At 40.4% G+C, this 24,594-nt stretch overlaps 1 protein-coding gene across 1 annotated transcript in view; it reads right to left on the bottom strand.

Moving 5' to 3' along the window:
• Positions 1-24,594, bottom strand: part of STARD3NL (STARD3 N-terminal like) — a 43,604-nt gene that overhangs the window by 639 nt on the left and 18,371 nt on the right. The window contains exons 2-8 of the mRNA XM_047752508.1: positions 20,336-20,619; positions 16,376-16,453; positions 13,791-13,868; positions 11,620-11,673; positions 11,389-11,506; positions 9,268-9,363; positions 1,178-1,253 (exon numbers count right to left, since the gene is read on the bottom strand). Coding sequence (XP_047608464.1) covers positions 1,195-1,253; positions 9,268-9,363; positions 11,389-11,506; positions 11,620-11,673; positions 13,791-13,868; positions 16,376-16,453; positions 20,336-20,560 — 708 coding nt within the window. The 5' untranslated portion in view covers positions 20,561-20,619 and the 3' untranslated portion in view covers positions 1,178-1,194. The remainder of the gene's footprint in view (positions 1-1,177; positions 1,254-9,267; positions 9,364-11,388; positions 11,507-11,619; positions 11,674-13,790; positions 13,869-16,375; positions 16,454-20,335; positions 20,620-24,594) is intronic.

Here is a 24,594-nt window from a genome sequence, read left to right as displayed (position 1 = left end):
TACTACTCACCTGCCCACATTTTTGTCTTCTGTCTGGAACACTGTTGTAGAAAAAGGGGCTGAACCGTGTTGCAATCCACTCTTGCAGCCCTGGCGTCCAACTGCCCGGCCATGGCTGCTCCTGATGCGGTCTCCCCTGTGCTGGCTGCCCAGCTATTCAAATCTGCCCACTACCATTCCTTTCTTTTTATTTTATTTTTGTTTTTAATTACACCTGCAGTATGTGGAAGTTCCAAAGCCAGGGATCAAATTCGTGCAAGAGCAGCGACCTGAGCCACTACAGTGATAACACCAGATCCTTATCCCCGCTGTGCCACCAGGGAACTCTGTTTTTTAAAATTTATTATTATTTTTATTAAGATATATTGACATATACTTGTTTCAGTTACACAACATAATATTTGTATATATTGTGAAGTGGTCACCACGAAAAGTTTAGTTAACATCCCTCACTATACATAGTTATAATAATTTCTTTTTCTTTTAAGATCTACTCTCCTTTTCCTTCTGGCTGAAATAATTAGGCAGAGTTCCTGCTGTTGCAACCTACAATATGTTTATGGGCTTGTATTTCTGAGGTTGAAATGCTTTCCTGTGATGATTTGAAGGCGTTTAACAGTGTGCCCCACCTGGAGGCACATAAGCCCTATCGCTGTGAATGGATCACGTCTTTCATCGCAGAAACTCCAAAACACCCCGGAGACAGTCGACACTCGGCTGCAGGGCCAGAGCGATCCTGGTACCAGACGGGGTGGCCTGAGTCCCAGCTCTGCCCCTGCCAGCTGTGCCACCTTGGACCAGCCACTCACCCTCTAGTCCCATTTGCCTCAGATGTAAATGGGGACGATACAGGACCAATGTCATGAGGCTGTTCCCCTTATCACAGTCAGAAGGTAGCGTTGTAATCAAGGAGACATTCTAGCTAAGTCAACAAAATGAACTAGCTCATCCTTCCTTAGAAATGTGGGACTCTGAGGAATTTTTCATCCTTTGCAAATTAACACCTAGAAAACGTTCAGAAATCTTACATTATAAAATGTGTCTGAAAATTCATGTAAAAAGGAGAAATATAACTATATAATCACACTCAATTTTTGAATTTTACTTTGAATCTACTCAGAGAAAGTTTCCATATTTAGCTACTTTGTTGTTACAGGTTCATTTTTCAAAGACTTACTTTGACCGGAGTCTTACTCATAGTTCTAAAAGTGGTTTTTCACTGTCCTGCTTTTCTTCAGCTTCATTTTCTGATCCTAGATGGAAGTGGGGAGGAAAGAGAAAAAGTCCTACATTTGATCACAGTAACAATTTCTTTAAAACTGTAACACACATGCATAAATTTTCAATGAAAGGTATATGTTTAATCCACACAAGATTTAGGTTAGTGAAACTGAAAAACACTTTTACGTTATTTCTTATAGGAGGAAAGCCTTTAAGATAGGACCAAGCACTTGCACGAATGTGTCAAAATGGACTTCATGTATGTTCTTCTAAAAATACTCATATAGACACCAAGAACTCCTCCTCCTCTACTTCTTTGCTGAAAAGTGTATCTGTTTTTCAAGTGCAAATATCTTTGGGTATAAACAATTTAACCTACATATTTTGAAAAGTGGCTGCACTCAGTGAGTGAGAGAGTGGCAAGGGCTTCCTAAAGTCAAGGCCAAGCTGGTGGCCACCATTGAGCGCTGCTGCCAGCGACCGCTGTGAAAACCATCCTGGGTCGATGTAACACGAGTCTTCCATTATGCTTGAATTTGACCCAGTCATTCCACTTTAGGATGATATCTTTAGAATATATCCCTGAGAAAATTATACTTTTTTTCCGTTATGAAGATTTTCCCTCTAAAAATGAGAAGGAAAAGTCTGAGAGTAAAGGCGAAGTAATTTTTACATATCCATGAAATATTTTACCATCCATTTAAAAACTTTGTTTATATGTAACAACGTGGGAAATGCCTATGCTATAAAGTAAAGTAACTATATGATGAAAAATACACTGTAAGATCATATTTGATAAAAATAAACTTAATATACATGTACAAATCAGTAAGACTAGGAAAAAAAAAAAACGACTGGGTGACATAAATACATTTCTGGATATTCCAAAATTTCTACAATAAACTTGACGTGACTTTACAATTTTTTTTGGGGGGGGGGGGCTATACCTGTGGCATGTGGAAGTTCCTGGGTCAGGGATTGAATCCAAGCCACAGTAGTGACCCAAGCCACCAGGGACTAAACCTGAGCCACAGCAGTGACCCAAGCTGCTGACAATGCCAGATCCTTAGCTTGCTGTGCCATGAGGAAAATCTCTAAAATTTTTAAAACAGGGTATGCATAATGTAGAGAAGTATGGCCACAATTCTATAAATTACAAACACAAAAGTAGACCGAAAACAAACTAAACTGTCAATATTAACGTTGCTAAATAGTCTGAAGAAGAGTTATCTTTTATTTTGGTTCTTTTCTCATTTACATAAGAATTATGCATTACTCCCATTATCAGGGAGGGAACTAAAGAAAGGAGTGGTGAGGAGACAAAGGGAGCAGGTTAAGATGTTATCTAGTCACCTACAAAAGCAACCTGCCTCACTGTTGCTTTACCCTTGTCAAGATCAGACACTTTGAAAGAGCACTTGTTCTCTGAGAATGTCTGCCTAGATTACAGCCAAGAACAAATCCGGCACGGAAGAACGAATGCCTGAGAACCTCAAAAAAAGACTGTCCCACATCTCAACCTCATAAATATCATGTAGTTCAGGTTAAGTCTGTGGTAAAACAAATAGATAAAGATACGATGGGTTGGGAGGCTTCACTTACTAAACTGTTACAAATCTTAGAGACACCAGGGTGGTGTAACTGCCATCTCACTTTGAAAAGAATCTAAGGAAAATGGTGATACCAATTCTTTCTGTTTCCAGGTTCACGCTCCATCGTTAGGCATTCAAAAACCACAATGAGATGACATGGCCTGCAACTATTTGGAAGCCGTAAATAAAGCCAAATTTTAGATTAAAACATAATGATGCGTATGCTTTTCATAATTTAAAAGTGGAAGGTGGCAAGGCATTCTGGCGAGTGTCAAGTGAGGAGTCTCCTTGAAAAGCAACTATAAAACCAGAGATGAACAAAACAAATGATGGAGTGTTGGTGAGATGACCAAAGCCCTGCAACTATGTGAAAAGTGTTTATACTTGAAACACTGCAGAATTCAAGGAACAACAATGCTACTCTTTCCTGTAGCTGCTCCCATTTCTCCCCCATCTCCTATCACCCAGCTCCATGGCATGAAGGTTCTAAAGTATGGTGGGCCATGAAGACTGGAAGCACACTTACACAGCTGAAGGAGCTCATTTAATTTGGGGTGAGAAGTGACACAATGGGGAAATGACAAACTTAGAGGTATGTGAGCATAAAGCCAGAGCCTCTGCTGGTTTGAGGTTTCGGTCATGGCTGCAACAAACATATGCTTGGCTAAAGCTGTATGCATGCTCAACGGAAACCCAAAAGAACCCACACTAGCCTGGGTGACCATGAGTCTGTAAGCATATGAAGAGGAGATGTGAAAAAATTCAGCAACAAGTACAAGCTGAAGACTCAAAAAGACCTGATATTTAAATGTGCTATCCCATAAACAGAAATATCCATTTGGCCAAGGATGAAAGTCTTAATCAAGGAGACTGACCACAAAGGCTGTTCCAATTACTGGTTACCACCAAACTATGCAGACACCAGGGTGATCCCTAGGAAGTCATGTTTAAAAATAAAAGAATTAAAACAAACAAATAAACAAAGAAAAAAAAAAACCAACTCAGAAGACACAGCAGCAACCACATACCACAGGGGACATAATTTCACAGATTTAACCACACGATTTTATAAGCAAACAAATAGCAATAACAGGAACCTTTTGCAGCAAATTCAGAATCTAGACTTGCTACAATGTATTTTCAACAAAATATTTTTCAGTAAAAAAAAATTACAAGAGAGGGAAAGAATCAGAAGAGTTTGACCATTATTAGGCAAAAAAGAAAGCAATATTATGACCTAATACAAATTGTCTCTGAGTGTGTCTAATATTTTGTTAACAAAGATTTCAAAGCAACTATTATACATATGTTCAAAAAACTACAGAAAATCATGTTTAAAGAATTAAAGAAGAGTGTGACAACAATAAACCAACAAATTGAGATTCTCAAGAGGGAGACAGAAATAAAAAAAAAAAAAAGGATTTTAAAAATCTGGAGTAAAAAGTATAATAACTGAACTAAAAAATAGATAGTATTAAGAGAATATTTGAGTTGACAGAAGACAGAATCATAAACTTGAAGATAGAGGAATAGAAGTTATTTAATCTGAATAACAGAGAAAAAGACTGAAGAAAAACTGAAAAAAAATTCAGAGACCTAAGATAACATCAAGCATACCAATGTACATGTAATAGCAACCTCAGAGAAAGAGAAGAGGAAATTTTTAAAAACAAGTAAAAACGTTTCAAGAAGTAATGGCCCAAACTCCCTTAATTAATCTACATATCTAATTCTGATTGAGAGATATATACAAAGAAATCCGCAAGGAGATACATCATAGGCAAACTGCTGAAAACCAAGGAATGCATGAAAACACATCAAAATTTATAAGATGTTGCTATAACATTGCCAGGCTTTAACATTTGCTATAACAGTTGCTATAACATTTATGGCTTTAAATGCCTATAATCAGTAGGGAAGGTGTAAAATCAGTGCTGAAAAACAAAAGTAAGTTAAATTCAACCCAAGCAAAATAAAGGAAATAATAAAAACTGGAATGGAAATAATTGAAATGGAAAACGGAATAGCAAGAGAGAAACATCAATGAAAACAAAGGTCAGTCCTTTGAAAATATCAATAAATTTGACAAACTTCAAGCTAGAATGAAAAAGAAGGCGAGAACGTACAAATTACCTAAACCAAGAAGGACAAGAAGAACATCATTAATGTTACTGAAGCTAAAAAGGAGTAGAGTGGAATATTATAAATAATTTATGTCAACAAACTGGATAATTTAGAAGAAATACATGAAGTCCTAGAAAGACACATATTGATAAAATTGACCCAAGAATAAAGATCTGAATAGATCTATAAATAACAAGGAATTGAATTAGTAATTAAAATCTCCCCACAAAAAAATCCCTGGCCAGGATGGTTTCATTGCATCATCTATCAAACATTTAAAGAAGGAATAATATTGATCCCTCACAAGAAGGATTCATTCAGAAAACAGAGGAACTGGGAACGCTTCCCAATGTGTTCTATGAGGCCAGCATTACCCTGATATCAAAGCCAAAAGCAAATAGGTACAAAATTATTGAGCACAGGTACAAAAATCCTCGAGAAAACATTAGCAAGTAAAATCCAGAAACATGCAAAATGGTTTACACAATGTGACCAAGGGGGATTTGACCCAATGCAAACAACTGATTTCACATTCATAAATTACTTAATGGAGTATACTATATTAAATGAATAAGCAGGAGAATGAATAAATAAATTGAATAAGCAGGACAAACAACACATGATCATTTCAGTAGAAGCATAAGATCATTCGAATAATCCAATGGGCATTCATGATGAAACTCCAAAACACTAGGAATAAAATGGAACCTTAAGACCTGATAATAGACATCTGTGAAAACCCACAGCTACCATCACACTTAATGCTGAAAGCCTGAATGCTTTTGCCCAAAGATCAGGAACAAGACATGAATCTCTGCTCTTGCCACCTCTTTTCAACATTATATTAGAGGTTCTGGACTGTGCAACAATAAAACAAAATTAAAGACATCCAGCAGACTGAAAAGGGAAAAGAGGTGTTTTGTTTTGTTTTTCCCTCCCAGATGACATTATTCTACAAGTAGAAATTCCATGGAATCCACACACACACACAAAACCAAAACTAGAACCATGTAGAGCAAGACCACAAAATATAAGTTTAATATGCAAACTACCAAATGTATTTCTACATACTAGTAACAATTTGAAAGTGAAAGTAAGAAAACAATTACATTTTCAATGAGACCAAAAAGAATAAAATACTTAGGAATTACTTTAACAATGGAGGAACAAAACTTGCATGCTGAGAACAACAAAACAATGTAGAGAAAAATTAAAGAATATCTAAATAAATGTACAGAGAGTCCAAGTTCATGGATTAGAAGATTCAACATTCTCATGATATCAATTCTTTTCAAATTGAGCTATAAATTCAATGCAGCACACTTTGCGGGCGAAAATGAGTAAGTTCATCCTGAGACTGACAGGAAAACACACAAGACCTAGAATAGCCAAAATAATTTTGTTATGGTCACCCTGCAAAAACAGTGGAGGCAGCGAGGACGCAAAATTCGATTTGGATGTTGAGACTGATGGTATCATACACACACACCAGGAGGATATGGCAAGGTTTATTACTTATAAAATTGAGATCCCTGGGGGCAAGGCAGGCCTTTTAAGCAAGTCCTTGCAGTGTCTGAGTTCAAAGTTTCCATAAAAGTAAAATCACGGGAATCAAGGCAGTGCGGTTCTGGTGCAAGGTGAGCAACACAGGTCAGTGGAAGAGAACCAAAAAAACTGGCTTTTGAGAAACTTGCTGAATTCCTTCAACGGGTTATTGTTTTTATGACAAATAGCAATGTGAAAATTAGAAATCCAAACCGTGGATTTAGTTCCTTCCCTCTATATGCAAAAATTATTTAAAAATGCACCATAAACTTAAATTGAAAGAGCTAAAAGTATAAAATCTTCTAAAAGAAAACAATGAAGAAAATCTTCATGACATAAGTTTAAGGAAAAGTGATATGACCCTAGGCATATTATCCACAAAAGAATTCTGGAAGACTTCACCTCATCAAAATTAAAAATTTGTGCTTCCAAAAACTTCACAAAGAAAATGAAGAGGAGGGATTTAAGATGGTGAAGGAAAAAGAGCACCAAGGAAAGCATCCGGGAAGGCAGCAGACCTTGGCATGTGACTGGGCCTCACTGACTCTGGCACTCCCTTCCTTTGGTTCTTTTAAACTGCATAAGTACACCTACTAAACTATGCTAATTTCCCAAATTTCTGTGATTTCAAAATTCAAGAAGTCATTCTTTTACAAGGAAAAATACTAACATTTAAACTGTTGGTGCCTCCAATTTCTTTCTTTCTCTCTTCATTCATTCCTCCAACAATTCTATGTTTACTGTGTGCCAGGCACTATATTAAGTGCTAGAGAAAGACAGACAGGAAAATAAGACACAGACCTCGTGCCCTCTTACTTACTAGGGGCCAGTCATACTATATCAGGGCAAAAGCTGAAAGACTGATTAATATTTGTCTGCTGCCCTAATAAGAAAGCTTTACTTTAGAGTAAAATCTTCTTTTTGAGGTGCATTAATTCCAAGAATAGTTTTTCATCTTAATTCTTTCCTAAATAAACATTCATACGATGAACACACAATACAATAAAGTGAAGTCACGGTGAACACTCCTCTTCCCACTACTAATCTGGACTTTATCTTACACAATGCAGCCACCCAGTGGAACAAGAAAGTGTTGTTCTTGTTTAGTATCATAATTCAATGAGATGGCAATGCTTCCAACTGCCACCAGATGGCAGTAAAGTCAAAGGCGGAAGTCAATGACTTGCTTGATAGAAAATGCCTAAGGCATAATCATATTATCCTGTTGTCCTGAACTTCTTTACAAAAATCTCAGTGAAGTCATCCTTATAATGAATAGTTAATACTTATTCTAGTTTCTGCTGGCTGAGAAATCGCTTTTCTGCTAATTCATATCTTTATTTCATCTGATTATGTTTTTGTACTTCATACTGCTTTTCAATCTAACACCAGTTGTGCAGAATATCAAGTTACTTTGAATTCCCCTAATACACTAAGCCCCATTTCTAGGCCTTTGATGATCTTGTTGCTCTTTCTGCCTGGAATCTATATTGTATGTATATGCGTGTGTGTGCATTTAAAATATTTACTTAGTGTAATGCTGGGAATAAAATAATGTCATCTCTAATTCAAGTTTATATCCCAATAGTAGAAACAGGCCAAGTCGCTGTCTAAGGCAGTACAGTCATTGCAGCATGACAGAGTTGTTGGAGCGAGATCTCAGGGCAAACCCCGCTTCACTGCCACTACCACCTAGGACTGCTGGGAGCCAGGGATAGGTTGGAAGAAGACTATTGAATGTGTGAGTGGAGACTAAGACCACAGAGGGTAATGTCAAGGGTAGAACAAGCGAGACAAACAATGACTTCAAGGGTTCTGGTGTTTTCAGAAAGCAAAGAACAGCACACAGGAGCATAATGAAAGGAGAGCTTGGACAACTGGGTAAGGGTGGACACAGAGGTCCTTTCAGCCAGATTAAGGATCCAATGACTTTCTCAATGTTTTGTGCCGCCAAAGGCTTTTAGACAAGGGAATGACACCATCAATTCTGCATTTTCATTAATGTTGAAAGGCGGTGTGTACTTATTAGCTATGATCATGGACTCTACTGCTGGAGCTGGGGTTCAAATTCGAGCTCCACCTTCTCACCATCTGTGTAATGCTAGACAAAGGATGTCACCTCTCTGTACCTCCACTTGCTCCTCTAAAATAGGGATAATGAGACTCTGCCTCAGAGAGAGCTTCTGAGGAACCCTCAGCATAATGCAACTGTTACGTTTAACATGGCTTTATGATTGCTGGTTGGGAAAAGCAAGTGAGGAAGGGAGACAGAAGGCTGTTGCAGAAACTAAAACAGGAAATGCTGAATTGAGGCGAGAGATGATAATAAGTGGTATAATTTAAAGGAAAGCAAGGAAGTAGAATTAAAAAAGATCAAAAAGGCATGGTGAATGATGGGCTGTGCCGTGGAAAAGGGACAGAGTCCTCAGTGAAGCCCTGATTTCCAACTTGGGCAACTGGGCAGGCGGTGAGAATCCTGGAGGAAAGCCAGGGAGGGGATGACAGATAACAGAGAGTATCAAGACCCTATGCCCGCCCACATACCAGTGCCCAAGGCCCCCTGTTACATTTATTTCTACCTCTGTGCCCCATCACGGGCCGTAGATCAAGACCATGTCTTAGTTATATTCATATATTAAATGCCATGTCTTAGTTATATCCATATATTAAATACGTCAGATATCTGCTAAGTGAACAGAGAAGAAGAGGGGGTTGGGAGAGGGCGGGGTGTATGTGTGCCAAGCTTCTGAATGATGGACAAATACACAAATGACAAATTTTTTACCTGCTTCAGATTCAGGAGGAGAATAAAACTGACCATCAGAAAGCCCACCAGGTATAAGGGCTGCCCTCTCTGAGGCGTCTTGAACTATCAGGAGTCCTAGAAGAGAAGAAATTCAGATGCTGGAAATGATGTCTGTTCTGATGGCTTCCTGGCCAGGTCAACCACAATAAAGTGGTGGTGTTATTACTTGTTTAAAAATCTCAGCAAGAACGGGTACTTTGAACATCTTTCAGCCAAAAACTAAGTTTTATTCAGAAACCATAAACCAGTATTATGAGGACAGATTCCAACTGGTTTAAAACATTGTTTCCTGTTATGCATGAGATTCTCTGGTTTAGCATCTTCCCCTTTGGAAATACCTACTTCCCTACAGATATAAAGCAACAACATCAAAACCAAAGCATGAGGCAGAACCAAAAACCTTGTCAGCTTGTACAAATGGCCTACAGTCTGCATCTGGTTAGAGAAATGGCAGACAAAGCATAAAATCACTCACAGCGGACGAGAAGGCCATCAACGATGAGTGCTTGGGGCTGAAACTGGTTAACTCAATTAACAAGATAATAATAATTAATAAGATAAAATTGGAGGGAGCACTGGGCCAAGCAGTAGCTGGCAGGTACACATGTAAAATAAGCTACAGTGAAAATAAAGGCTGTTTTAACTCTTCTCATTAATTATGTGTTCTGCTTTACCAGTTACTTTGGATTTGGTTTAATCACATAAGCACTCAAGGCAGTTGATATACTTTCAAGAAAGTTCAGTGTGATATTTATATGCATTTTTAAAAAGGTGACTTGCATTAGCTTTATTTTGTCCCTTTTCCACAATATATTCTCATAAAGGTACAGAGGCCCAGGACAGAAGATGGATCTTGGCCTGATTCATGTGTTTTAAAATCTACTCTTGAATTATAAGTCTTTTAAAAAAGATTTCTTCGTTGTAAGTGAGCTTTTTAAAAATAAAACCACTTGCAGGGTGAGTTTTCCTTTTGCTGTTTCTTGAGGTTATAATCATGTTTGACTTCCTATAAGACATAAGATGTTTTCCCCCCTTATTAATAGGGCAGGACAAATCCAGCCAGATGACTGAGAGCATAAAAACAGCATGTCTTGGGAGTTCTCTGATGGCCTAGTGGGTTGAGGCTCCTGCATTCTCACCACAGTAGCTCTGGTTGCTGCTGCGTGGTATAGGTTCAATCCCTGGCCTAGGAATTCCCACATACTGCCTGACTGCCTGTGTGGCAAACAAGAGAAAAACAAAAAAACAACAACAAAAAAACCCTGAAATAAACCTGGCAACTCTCATTAAAAAAAAAAAAAAAAAAATTAAAATAGCATGTCTTGAAACTGCCTGGGTCTCTGCACTGAGCTTGGGTTCTACCATCTCTCAGGGGGCAGGTGTGTGGGCTTCCATGAAGGCCATCATGTGGCGAATGCCAGCCCAATAATTAATCCTAAAGCGCCATCAATCATTTGGATTTCCCAGCTAACATCCTGTCATATTCCAAGCCACACAGGGAAATCCTAAGAGCTTTGACAGGACCCACGACAGCACAAAGCCAGCTATCACTCTGCTGCTCAGAGGAGGACGAGGCGAGCCTGAGCTGGACGAGCTTTTCTCTGGCCGGCTAACCTCCTCCCCTAACTCCATCGCCACTATCCACCCCATCAACAGTCCCCATTTGGCACTCAGCTTTTCACACTGTGGCCCATTCAAAGGCACCACCTGCTGTGTGGACAGGGATGTGAGACTTCGGGGAATGCTGACTTCTATTTAGAACTGGACACAAGATGCTAAGCACCCCACAGCCATTATCAACAGAGAGAAGGTCAACCTGTCTGAGGAGGAGGTGTTGGCTACAGTCGTAGCTGCTGGAATATCTTTTCCACCAGGGTTCACACTTCTTTCTAGGAAGCCTGGCCTAATGGCTGGAGTGAGGAGCCATATCCTTCCCCTGTCCTTCCATCCACCCCCTTACTCTAGGTCTCCTGCACTGCTGTACGGTGGAGACACATGTGCCTAACTCCACCTGGAGCTCATGCAAAGCCAGACTCGCCGCCTGCCGCCCCTCCTCCCAGCCTGGCCAGTCTCAGGAGGCCAACTCTCAGAGAGACGTACTGTTTTCTTCTTCTGCCTCTTGGGGTAACACCTTGAAATCCAGGAACCACGTCTCAATCCAGGCAAGGATGAAGGAGATGATGGGCAGCACGTAGCCGAAAGCCCCTTGAGAGAAAAGCTGGAAAGAACAAATGGGACGGAGAAGGGGAAACAGTTACCACAAGCTCGCACTGGAGAACGAGGCTCCGTCTGTATAGACGGTGGCGGCACAGAAAAAGCGGAAGGCCGTACCTTTGAGAGGATCACTTTTGCTAGTAAAAAGGCACTGGTCACTGCTGTCGTCAACTGAAAGACACATAACCCGGCACCATTCAAATTAGATATTTTACATTGTGGAGGCACCTGTTTCACGCAAGAGACCCATCAGAGCCTGAAAAGGCTCTCCCGACCTGGCTCCTTCCCACATCCTTCTGCTTCTATCCCCTACACCAGACTGGGCACAGCGGGCTTCCATGCGGCACACAAGGCCTGACTGGCAGCCTTAGGTTTCCCCTCAGCCATAGATTGGTGTGTTGGGAAACTTAATTTTGTCCACTAGGGGGCACAACATGCAGAGATGCTGTCAGCGCAGAAGAAGGGACCAGAGACATAGAGAGGCAGAGCTCTCCCGGGGCTGGGAAGCCCAGAGAGAATCCCACAGGACTTGGGCCTAATCTCTCCCACTAAGGTTTGTAGCATTATGAGGCCTGACCAGGGGACAGAGTGGAGATGAGGAGCATGCTCAGTGAGTATTACCAAAGCTGCAGTCAGTTTTGTTAGCAAAACACAACACAACCACACCACACAGACAAACACAAATACCTAGAGAGAGCTACTTAGGAGAAGAGGCATCTTACATTCTGATACTAATTAACTTTACAGGCTGACACTAAGTGCTCCTCAGGTACCAGCTGACTTTTCCTTCCAGCTGCCTGGCCCTTCTCTGCAAATATGTTTAAAAACAAGAATCAGCAACAATAAAAGGGATGTGCTACCTCTGACCTGTTCCTTTGAAAATTTGAAAGTAGATACTGAAGAAACTTTTTTAAAACTCTCATTGCATGCCAACCACTATTCTGAAATAAACATTGAGACAGATGGTCTGACACATACTGGCGCACATTATGGAGACTTGAATAGAATGTTCTCAATAGGGACAGCTGTAGAAAATGGGCAAGGGACAGTCATCACAGCCACTGGGTATTGGCAACAGCATATCAGACAAGGGAGTCAAGTCTGGCTGAAGCATGGACTTGGGGCTTGATGGATGGTCTGAGGGCAGCCCTGGGATTCTGGGGCTACTCAGAAGAGATGGTACAGGCACATATGGCCCCTGGCGGACTCCCTGTTAGGACAGCAACACAACTCTATGACCAGCTGGATGAGCCAGGGCCCCGACACAGACTGAGGGCTCATACTCCAGAAGCAGGATGGCAGGCTGGCCTTGCCCATGTCTCCCAGGCCTGAGGAGCTTGCCACTCCCCCCATACACCTGCCTTATTAGAGACCCCAACAAAGTGGCTGCTCAGAGGTCTGTGGCAATGACAAAAACAATCCAGGCAGAACTGCTTATAATTTTTCTTTCAATCAATAAATATGTACTGAGGAGTTCCCGTTGTGGCTCGGCAGTAAGGAACTCCACTAGTATCCATGAGGATGCGGGTTTGATCCTTGGCCACCGGCTCAGTAGGTTAAGGACCCGGCATTGCTGTGAGCTGTGGTGTAGGTCACAGAGGCAGCTCAGATCTGGCTGTGGCTAGGCTGGCAGCTGCAGCTCCAATTCTACCCCTGGCCTGGGAACTTCCATATGCCTCGGGTGTGGCCCTAAAAGAAAAGACCAAAAAAAAAAAATATGTATTGAGAGTGAATAGCTTGTGCCAAAGCTCTGGGCTGGATGCAAGGAAACAGGTGAGTAAAAATGCCACTGCCTTTAAGAAGCCTAAAGGCAACAATAAAAAGGGAGCTTTTCCCTTTAAGGCTAGAGTGGAGGTGGGGGGGGGGTGTCACATAGTGAGGAGGGAAGTTATCAAAATATACAGAGAGCAAGTTCTGAAAAGTCGCCAAGGAAATTTCAACCAGAGGAAACTGTCCAAATAGCTTTGGGACAGAGGGACCGAGCTCATCTCTCGTTTGCAAAACGAGGTAGAGGGTGGGTTGGTGCTTGGCCAACGATCAGATCACTCCTGGGCCCCTAGATTCCTCATTTGTCACAGTCTCCATAGCAATAAAGCTAGTTACTCATTATTCCTGGAAAGACGCCCTCAGAGAATTAAACCTACTGAGGTGTGGAGGAGGGGGACTCAGGAGAAGCAAGTGGAACTCAACCCAGATGGAAAGCACAGCTGCCCCCAGCTCAGCCCTGTTGTGAGCAGACCCTGGCCATCAGCCCTGGGGCCGAGGAACCACTCACCAGGCATACTCACCGCTATGGCCCACCAGTGGCGCAGTCTGCACACCGCGTATGCAAGTATTAACACTTTAAATCGAAAAACTGCCAAAAGCTAATATTAAAAGAAAAAAAAAGATGAAATAACTTTTAAGAAATATATACAAAAGTAAAGTCATTTGGTTTAAATAAAGAACCCGCCAAAGTGTGTTCATTATTCACTCTGACTTAGCTGAAGACTGCCACAGACTGGCAGGTGGGACCTCTGCTCTAGAATTTATGGAATCCCAACCAAAAAGGGATTCAAATTAACTTCCCATTACCAACAAAAGAACATACAGTTAGATGTTTATTTTTCCTTTCTTTTTGCGTCCACATATATTCTGATATTCTTTTAAGGTTGGAGAAAATGCTTTGAAAGTTGACTTTTCCACTCTGGGCACAAACATAAGACAGACAGAAAAACTGTCCAAGGCCACATAACTCCGAGTAAGGAAGCCAGGATTTGAACCCAGGCAGCTTGACTCCAAAGACCAGACTCTTAACCACTTTGCCACAGCTGTCTTAGAAATTCTCATCTACTAAGGAATAAACATAGGATAAAATTTTACCAATTTTTATTTGGAAAATATGCTTAGTCTGAGTAGGGAGAAGTCAGGTGGCTCCTGAGCAATGCCGCAGGATAGAGGGGTCTGCCAAAAGTTCCTCTAACCAAAACTGCTGAAAGCCTGGATGCCAACCGCTTCTTTGCTACCACTGACTGAATGACCTCGGTTAAGATCCTTTTACGTAAACGAAGTTTGCAGTTCTGTTAGTTTTTAATTTGCTGTTTTCATTGAAAATGTGTTTTCCAATAATCTGCTAACCGTTTAGTTTCTCTGTTTATCCTACCTCTGTCTGTGCATTGAGGACTTGGCAAAAGTATATCTTTATCTCTCTATCTTGGGGTCTCCCAAATCCCAAGGTTTCCTGGAGTCTGTGTCCATTTCCTAGGCCAGGTATGAAAGTCTTTCTAACCTGAGCTAATGGACCCCACTTATTTGCCTGGCAATATTAACTCCCTAAGCAGAGTTCAGACAACCCTTGGAGATCTGGCCAGTGGATTAACGTGGCTTCCTGGCAATTCCTGGCTCAGACTAGTTTAGGATAAATTCAACAGGGGAATAAAAGGAAACAGAGAAGTCAATTTTGTTATTATACGTCAACAGCCGCACAAGAAAGAATTAGCAAGAGCTCTGGGGTCTAACATGCTCTGCCACTAAGTTTGGTGACCTAAGATAGGTCAAGACACTGAACTGTGAGACTCAATTCCTTCATTTGGAAAAGGGGATTAAATTATATCATTGGTTTTGCAGATACTCCATACCAGTCACTTTTGCAACACAATCTTAATAGAACTCTAACACACTGTACAGCTAGAAATGCAATTACTAAGACTGCAAGGGGGTGATGACAAGGAACCCTAATCTCTGTCCTGGGAATGCCACCTCTTTCCTCATACACACTTCTGCAGTGTGTGTGGGAAAAACAAGATAAGACTTTTCCTAGAAAAAAACCCCTAGAAAATATAATCACTCACACTCTCAACCAAAAGGAACAATGATGGTTAACAGTGATTACGAACCCCTAGAAAATATAATCACTCATACTCTCAACCAAAAGGAACAATGATGGTTAACAGTGATTACGATGGTGGGTCTCTGAGCTTCTAGGACATACACACGTATCATTAGGCTAAGTGTCTTGTCTTCCACGTGTTATTTCATTTACTTTTCAGAACTATGATGATCTTATTTCACATATGAGGAAACTGGAGTTTAGACCTAATACTATTCAAAAATATACAATTAGTAATAGTGCTCTGAATCAAACCCAGGTGTTTCTGACTTTAAAGGGTCTGAACTATTGTGTATGCAGCTGCTTGAAGATAGTAAATGAAGTAGTTAAAATGAATTTGAGGGAGATTCTTTACGAATTTTCATTGTCTGTGCTGTGTCTGAGACAGTGTTAGAATGTGACTGACTTATGCTATCACCTATAAAGAAATAGACAGCACGGATAGGCATCTAACCCAATCCAAGTCACTGTGTATCCTAGAAAGACACTCCAAGTGTTCCTTTGAATAAAATGAATGCCTCATCTACAGATAACTGCATCTGTGTAATTCTACGACAGACTAATGCTGCCCAAAATAATCAAAGTAGCACTTTTTCAAAAACTCCTATTACGGAAAAACAAAACAATCACTATTAAAAATATACTCAGAAATCTATCTCAAAACAGAAAAGGAATGGCATTTCCCCTGTGTTGTTATATAAATATGTGAATTTCCGTTTTAGTGATCAGGGTCTGCCAATGGCTTCTGATCAGTCTTTTAAAGAATAAAGGAAAACCAGAATGGCTGGTTCCACTGCGGGCTCCCTTATTTCTCATTAATCTTTTCTTTCCTTGAGATGACCAGAAAAATTCTTAGAAAAAGAGAGAGAGCAGAGAATGGGTCAGGAATAAGGGAAAAGGAAAGACAATGTTCAAAAGAGGAAAAAAGAATGGCATAGGATTTGAGGTCTACTGAGAGACACTCTGCCTAGTTTCACTGTGTCTGAAATGATGGAAAATACTCACAAAGATATCAAAATAAGAAGAGTAGTAGTCATACTGCACCACCTCCTTCTCTAACGTGTTCTCAATACCTCCATTCACCTGGGAAGGAGAGTAAGAGGAAAAAATAAGGAGAGAGTTAAATGTGAAAATAATACAAGAGAACATACAATAAGGTTTTGTATGCATTCTCCTATCTTCTCAGAAGCCAGAAGTGCTAAAATATGGAAAAGTACCCTCATGATATGAATAGAAAGAGCATTTCCTCCTTCGATTCTGAATTCATTCATTTAACAAATATAAATATGTAATGAAGAACAATGCCTTTTTTGTAGTTCATATTTTGGCACACTAAAATGCTATATATGAAAACTAGTTTTTTTATTTTTTTTCTCTCGTAAGATAAAGCCTTCAATCACACAAATGTGTATTTTTAAAGAAGACAATTCACATTTATTCAGGGCTCCCCTCACTTTTTGATCATGCTCCACTATTATAAGGCTTGGGAGGTCAAGAGGCTCCCTGATCTCTTAGCAAACATTAGTGATAGTAGTTATCATGACACATGACAGAAGTGTAAAAATGTCCCCCTGGCTAGTCTTATTTGCTCTCAGCATTTTAAAATTCTGCACTGTACCTATTGATCCATGTCTATATATTATATAGAGATTTTTTTTTTTCGGTCTTTCTGTCTTTTTAGGGCCGCACCCACAGCACATGGAGGTTCCCAGGCTAGGTGTCTAAATGGAGCTACGGCTGCCAGCCTATACCACAGCTACAGCAACATCAGATCCAAGCTGCATCTGTGACCTACACCACAGCTCATGGCAATGCCGGATCCTTAACCTACTGAGCAAGGCCAGGGATCGAACCCACAACCTCATGGTTCCTAGTCGGATTCGTTTCCACTGCACCATCATGGGAACTCCTCCTATAAAGAGATATTTTTTAACTTGAATAGACAACATGACTTTCTTATCAAATCAGTTTGAAACCACCAGGTCTCAAAAAAAAAAAAAAAAAAAATCCGCTCTCAAAGCATTTAACAAGGGATAAACAATCAGTTTACTCAAGGGTATACCAGGAGAACCAGAACTCTCCTTTCAATTGGTCAAAAAGGAATCAGCCACCCCAGGAAAATAAACTCCAGGCAGGGTTGGTACCAGTCAACTCCCTGAAGCCAGGGGGGAAACTGGTTAAGTTGGAAGTTATACATGAAAGCAAAAGATTTTAGTCATTGTTATAATTGTATAGAACACCTGGTTCTCACACTCTTTTGAAGGCCTAATCTCCCTTATGCCATTTCTTTCCTCTTTTAAAGACCAACACTACAAGGCAATATAAGATATTCATTATATCTCCTCAGCTTTATATCTCATATAGCTTTCCATGGAGTTTGCAACACCTGAATCAGAAGCCTATGTTTTGGCACTCAGTAAATCTGCAGATATCTAAAAATATGCACATTTTTAGAGTGCATAGAGACACTATGCACTCTGAGTGATTATTAGAGATTTATAGAGATAGATGACAAAAGAAAAGGCATTACAGTGTGTAATGAAAAGCCCAGGTCAGGACTGACAATTCAAGACAAATAAACTAGAAAATTGAGGGTTGTTTTTTTTTTTTGATAGTTTTGATAAGAAAGTCATGATATACTACCTTAAAGATTATATATTCTTTTCTTTTTACAAATGGGGAAACAGGCTGTCAGGAGAAAAGTGAGGTTAAAAACGGATTTCCTAATTGCTAGGAAATAACTTCATTTATAACACACTGCATGCAGATGCACACAGATCTCACATGATGAACAAAAGAGGGCACAGCCCACCTACTTCACTTCCATTTCAATTTCCTTGACGCAGGGAGAAAGGAGGGAAGTAAGAAGTATAACCTCGTGACCCATCACAGCCCCATCCCGTGGCTTCCCTTACTTAACTGCACTCAGTGGTCGTATTAGTGGCAAACCAATGAATGCCTTGATTTTGTGCTGTCACTACAATAATTTTAAGTGCACTTCCTTAAAACTGCTGCTATGCTTTTCTGTTAAAAGATGCATTTCTTTTTCGGCTCTCATTACACAGCTGCTAGTTTTGAAAATAGAGTACTCCTTTAAAAATATACGTAAATTTAAATATTATCTTCAATGTGTAAATATGGAACAAATATAAAAGGAGATACTTTAAAATACTGTTGTCATATCACTAGCTTGTTCGGTTTTAAACAAAAATAAGGCATATCCACAGTGCTAGATTAACAGAAGAAAATCTGTTAACTCAAAATTCACAGTAGATTCATGTCGTATATGACCTTGATTCTGGGACAAATCTTATTTTCCAATTTAAGTACATGTCTGCTTTCATAAAGAGATTTGTTCCTCTTTCAGAATTCATGATGAAATTAAATGAGTCCAATGATCCTAATTATTAAGACTCTAGAATCTAGAATTAAAATTGTTGTAATGAATCAGAATATTAACCAGAGTTTAGATTAAGACGTTGACTCTACTCAAAAGTGAAATTGAAAATCATTTTTTCAATAGGAATCTCAGTATCTTTTCATATTTTTTCCATTTTAATAAATTTCTTATAAAACACCTAGCATTGTGCCTAGCAAAGAGCAACCTCTTAATAATCAATAATAGCTAATAACTACTGATACCCAGGACTTACAAATATTTCTTAGAAATAAATGAACTTGTGAAAGTAAAGGGAATAAACAATTTTTTTTGCCCAGGAGGAAGCATTTTGGAAGGGTTCACCTACTTGTTGGCAAGGAATGTAAACAGTGAAAGCTGAGGCTTTGGAGAAAACAAATATATTGGGTTAAATAAAATGTTATCAAAATGAATTTCATCTGCTTATTTTAACTTTTATTAAATGTGAACTTAAAAGTCCACATGAAGCTTGCATTACATTTCTACCGGATAGAGTTCTAGCCAATTATTTGGCAGTATAACTGCAAAAACCTAAGAAAAGAGAGACAAACCTCCAAATGCCTTTAGGATTTCTTTTCCTTCCTTCCTTCCTTCCTTCCTTCCTTCCCTCCTTCCTTCTCTCTTTCTTCTTTTCCTTCCTTCCTTTTGATAGAATATGACTGAATAACCTCTTTCCAAAAAAAATAAATAAATAAAGAATAAGTGCATGTTGGAGTTCCCACTGTGGCTCAGTGGTAACAAATCCGACTAGTATCCATGAGAATGAGGGTTTGATCCCTGGCCTTGCTCAGTGGACTAAGGATCCAGCATTACCATGACTGTGATGTAGGTCACAGATGAGGCTTGGATCTGGTGTTGCTGGGCTATGGCTGTGGCTGGCAGCTGCAGCTCAGATTTGACCCCTAGCCTGGGAACTTCCATATGCAGCAGGTTTGGTCCTTAAAAAAAGGGGCGGGGGGAGAATAAGTGTGTGTAAAATCTTGAATGTAGAAACTAGAAAGTAGATGCAACATTTAAAACATATTCAAGAAGCAAGCTACATTTTTTGAAGCAAGATTCAGTAATTTTTTTCTGAAAAGGGCCAGGGAATAAAACATTTTGTCTTTGTAGGCCAGATGGACTCTGTCAGAACTACTCAACTCAACTACTTGGCACAAAAGCCAGTCACAGACAATCAGTAAACAGATGGGCAGGGCTGTGTTCCAATAAAACTTTATTTATAAAACCAGGCCAGCTGAATTTGGCCCTCAGACTATAGTTTGCCAACTCCTTTTAGAGAGCATTAATTCAACTTTCATAATCGTAGACAAAGTGAATTTTAAACTAACCAGGTTTCTTTTAAGCAGTAACAGTACAAAACAAGAAAGTTCCAAATCAGCTGGAGAAGTCCTATGTTGCCTCATTTGAAAAAGGATGGAATTCACTAAAATGGGACAGAAATGATAAGAAAACTCTTTTTTTGGGGGGGAGGGTGCCTCTCTGGACACAATTTGTATAATGCTCAGGGAAAACAAAACAAAAACAAAACAAAAAAAAACCCCACTTACATTTAACTCTATTATCCACAGTAAGGTTACAAATAAGAGGTCAAAGGTGACAAACAAACAGAAAGTCCTCCTGACATCAGATATGCCTTTCTTTTCCCTTCCTTCATAGGACTCAATCCTGGCCATGAGTTGTGTGGGGTTGATGGAATGGACATCACGCAAGGATGCATGCGAGCTCTGACTCCCCGTGAGAGTGTTCTCCATGTCTTCTGGCAGGGGGTTCATCCTGCAGGAGGCTTAGAGGAGCCTCTCTCCGACCTCACCATCCCTAGAGGGAAGAGATCCTTGGGGAAGAAAAGAGATACCATGTTAAATCAGAGTATGCCTGATATCACAGCAAGACCCCAACGTCATGCAACTGTTCCTCTCATTGACCAACGGGTGTCTTTAACGGAAGATTTTTCTGTCTTGAGGAAGACATACAGAAAGTGAAAGGAGAAGCGATTTCTTTTTTTTTCTTTTTTTTTTTCTTTTTTTAATTTTCTTCTTACGGCCGCACCTGCTGCATATGGAGGTTCTGCATCTATGGGTCAAATCAGAGCTACAGCTGCCGGCCACAGCCACAGCCACAGCCACGCCAGATCCGAGCCATGTCTGCGACCTACACCACAGCTCATGGCAACACCAGATCCTTAACCCACTGAGTGAGGCCCGGGATTGAACCCGCAACCTCATTGTTACCAGTCGGGTTTGTTACCACAGAAACAAAATGGGAACTCCCCAAACCTGCATCCTCATGGATACTAGTTGGGTTTCTAACCCACTGAATCACAAACGGAACTCTGAAATTCTGTTATCTATCAGTACTACCAAGAACCCCCCCAAAAACCAAAAAACACTGTTACAGAAAGGACTGTCAATAAAGAAGAATGAAAATTTACAGGAAGTAGTAAAGGGTAAAGACAGGATATTAACCACAACAAAAAGGTGTGCTGTGCCTGGAGCAAGCTTCTGGGTGAACAAGCCAATCCAGCTTCCTGGCTGTGCCAGGGAGAAAATCTCTACTGTTCTGTCAGTGTCATTATCCATGGACTAGGAAAACATTTACTGAATAGCTTCCCAGACAGTATGTATTCAGGACATGTAAATAAGCTATAAAAATGTGTTTCCTAAGGAGGAATTGCTTTCTATCACAGGTACCTAATAAAACAAATCTAGCATTTTCACTACCTCTTAATGGATATGCATGTTTCTGGGGCTCCTCTTGGATAAGAAGTATGCACCCCCCAAAAAGTGCAGCATTATGCTAACACCCCCACTGATAATTACCGCAGTCACAGTCCTATGTGGAGATGCTGGACCAAGGCCAGCTAGGCCAGCATGTGCTTCTATGATAAAAGTAAAAGACTGATAAGGTAAATGATCAGATCTCACAGATCAGGCAAAGTCATCAAATGGAGAGTATGATGGATTAATTTTCTTTGACAAATATTCCAGTTTCCCTTCCAATATACCACCCCTCTCTGGGAGGATTATATACCCCTGGCTCTACTGAACGCATGTGCCTTTCTTTGGCCAATGTGATGTGGCCAATGCAATGTGTGTTACCTGCATCCAGATCTTAAGATCCAGAGCATGGTTCCCATGCTCTCCTTTCTGCCGCAATGACTGGCCATGTCCAGAGAGAGAAGAACGCTTTCAAGGTGGGTGAAACACAATTTTGAAACATTGCTGGAATCTCCCTGAAGTAACATGATCCTATTTGGCCCTGTCAGAGTCCAGAACACTATGACTCGACACTTGACATTCATTTTTCTCCTTCCCCACGCATGGGAACAAAAGTCCCTTCCATATTTTCATACAACGTGGTGCTTTAATGCCATAACATTAAATGTTTGAAACATTAAATGTTTGAAAGCAATTTGGTTACATGAACTATGATACTTAAAAATATTTAGGAGTTCCCATCGTGGCTCAGTGGGTTAAGAACCCAACATAGTGTCTGTGAGGATGCAGGTTCGATCCCTGGCCTCACTCATGGGGTTAAGGATCCAGCACTGCTGAAAGCTGCAGTGTATGTAGGTCACAGACGCGGCTTGGATCTGGAATTGCTGTGGCTGTGGCGTAAGTCGGCAGCTGCAGCTCTGATTTGACCCCTAGCCTGGGAACTTCCATATGCCACAGGAACGGCTGTAAAAAGAAAAAATTTAAATTCAAATTTTAAAAAAATCTTCATACTTCTTGATCTAGTAACCCTACTTCTGAAAATCTAAAGGAACATAAGTGCAGACCTTTAAGGAAAAAACTGATCCATGTCTCTAGTGGCTGGCTCAGTGATTACCTTTGAGCAACAGGAAGGGAAGATTGACTAGAGAACGTAAGCTTGGTCAAGTTCTTTCTTGGCCTAAGTAGAGCCGACATGGCTACCCACTTTTTGACTACCTATTGACATATAAATGATTGAAGTCCACTGAACTGTAAAGAAAATTCAACAAATTCATCACAATTCAAACTCTGGATCGTTTTTAGGAAGAAAACCATTTCCAAGGTAATCAGGTCATTTTCTTAGTGTCACTTATGTCTCCTTTGCTGAGCCTACCCCTCATGAATAAAAAAGGACAACAAAGCAAAACACCAACCCTAGAAATCTTGAGGCCATTTCCAATTAAAAACTGACATCATACAATGCTAGACACCTGACTTGGGAAATGAGAATCATTACAACATTTTTTAGGCATGTGTATTTAACTGCTGATGAGCTAGAGTGTACAGTTGCTTGCAATAGCTTCAATAATAAAGTTACCCAGGGCACAAACTGCTCTGAGCAGCTTCACTCTAATCAGACTGATCTGTGTCTGGGACAGAGGGAAGTCTTAAAAGGGAGAGAGAGCTTCCTTTAAATGTGTAAAAAGGAAGACACTTTTTTTGTGTGTGTGTGTGTCTTTTGTCTTTTTGTTGTTGTTGTTGTTGTTGTTGTTGTTGTTGTGGTCTCCTTAAATCAGCGGAGTTTTTTGAGAGCCTGCTATTTCTTGGGCCACTCCCGAGGCATATGGAGGTTCCCAGGCTAGGGGTTGAATCGGAGCTGTAGCCACCGGCCTACGCCAGAGCCACAGCAACGCGGGATCCGAGCCGCGTCTGCAACCTACACCACAGCTCACGGCAACGCTGGATCGTTAACCCACTGAGCAAGGGCAGGGACCGAACCTGCAACCTCATGGTTCCTAGTCGGATTCGTTAACCACTGCGCCATGACGGGAACTCCGGAAGGCACTTTTAAAGCCTCTCTCTACTCTACAATTATAGGATTTCATCCTAACCATATCCTTCAGAAAGATTCAATTCCTTCTGGAAGACTTCCCTGAAATACTCCCCACCTTCCAAGCCCCAGGGAGGGTCAAGTGCATGCCCTCCAAGCTCTCCTAGGACCACGAATACGCCACTTAGGCGAAAGCTTTCCACACTGTGCCTTAATTATCCACTTACCTGCCTGTCTCTCCTGCTAGCTGGAGTGCTCCTGGAAGGCCCTGAATTTGATTTACATATTCCTATATCTCCAGGGACTACCTCAGTACGCAGCATGTAGCAGGAACAAAACAAGTATTGATTGAATAAATTCTGCCTCGCATCTAGCCCAGAGACTACCACAGAACAGGCTCTCAAAAAACTCCGCTGATTTAAGGAGACCACACTGTTTATTTCTGAAGAAGAGCTTGGATATTTTCTCAGACATAATTTTGAAAATATTAATATCAAGTTCTCTTTGTCACTGTTGTGGCTTGAGCTAAATCCTGGCCCAGGAACTTTCACATGCTGCGGGCATGGCAAAAAAAAAAAAAAAAAAAAAATCCAGTACTGAGATCCTTTCTGGGGTTGGCTTGACATAAAACTATGCCTCTCTAAAGAGGTTGTTAAGTCCTGATTAGCTGTACACACAGGAACCTGAACCTAAATTGCTGGGTTTATTACAACTATGGAAGAAGCATGGGGGTGAGGGAGGTGAGGAGGAGGGGGGTGGAGAATTATAAAATGAAGAAAAATATCCCCTTATCTTTTTCTGGAATTTGTGGAAGGAGATGAGAATCTTCTTTTGCTGTTTTGGGTTTTTTTCAAAAGAGAGATTCCTATCTTAATTGCTTTATCTAGATGAGTAATTATCCTCCTTCTGTACTGGCCAGCTAATTCTATAGTTATGCTGTATTCACAACCACCCCAAGACTCGATGGCTTAAAACAATCTACCTTTATTTTCAAGTTCACAGGTCTGCAGGTTGCCTGAAGTTCAGCCAGTCTAGTCTGGGCTTCAGACAGTGGACAGCAAGC

This window comes from Phacochoerus africanus, chromosome 11 (assembly GCF_016906955.1).
Source record: "Phacochoerus africanus isolate WHEZ1 chromosome 11, ROS_Pafr_v1, whole genome shotgun sequence".
NCBI classification, from domain to species: Eukaryota; Metazoa; Chordata; class Mammalia; order Artiodactyla; family Suidae; genus Phacochoerus; species Phacochoerus africanus.
Note: the sequence above shows the minus strand (reverse complement) of the source record. Positions and strands in the feature narration are given on the sequence as shown.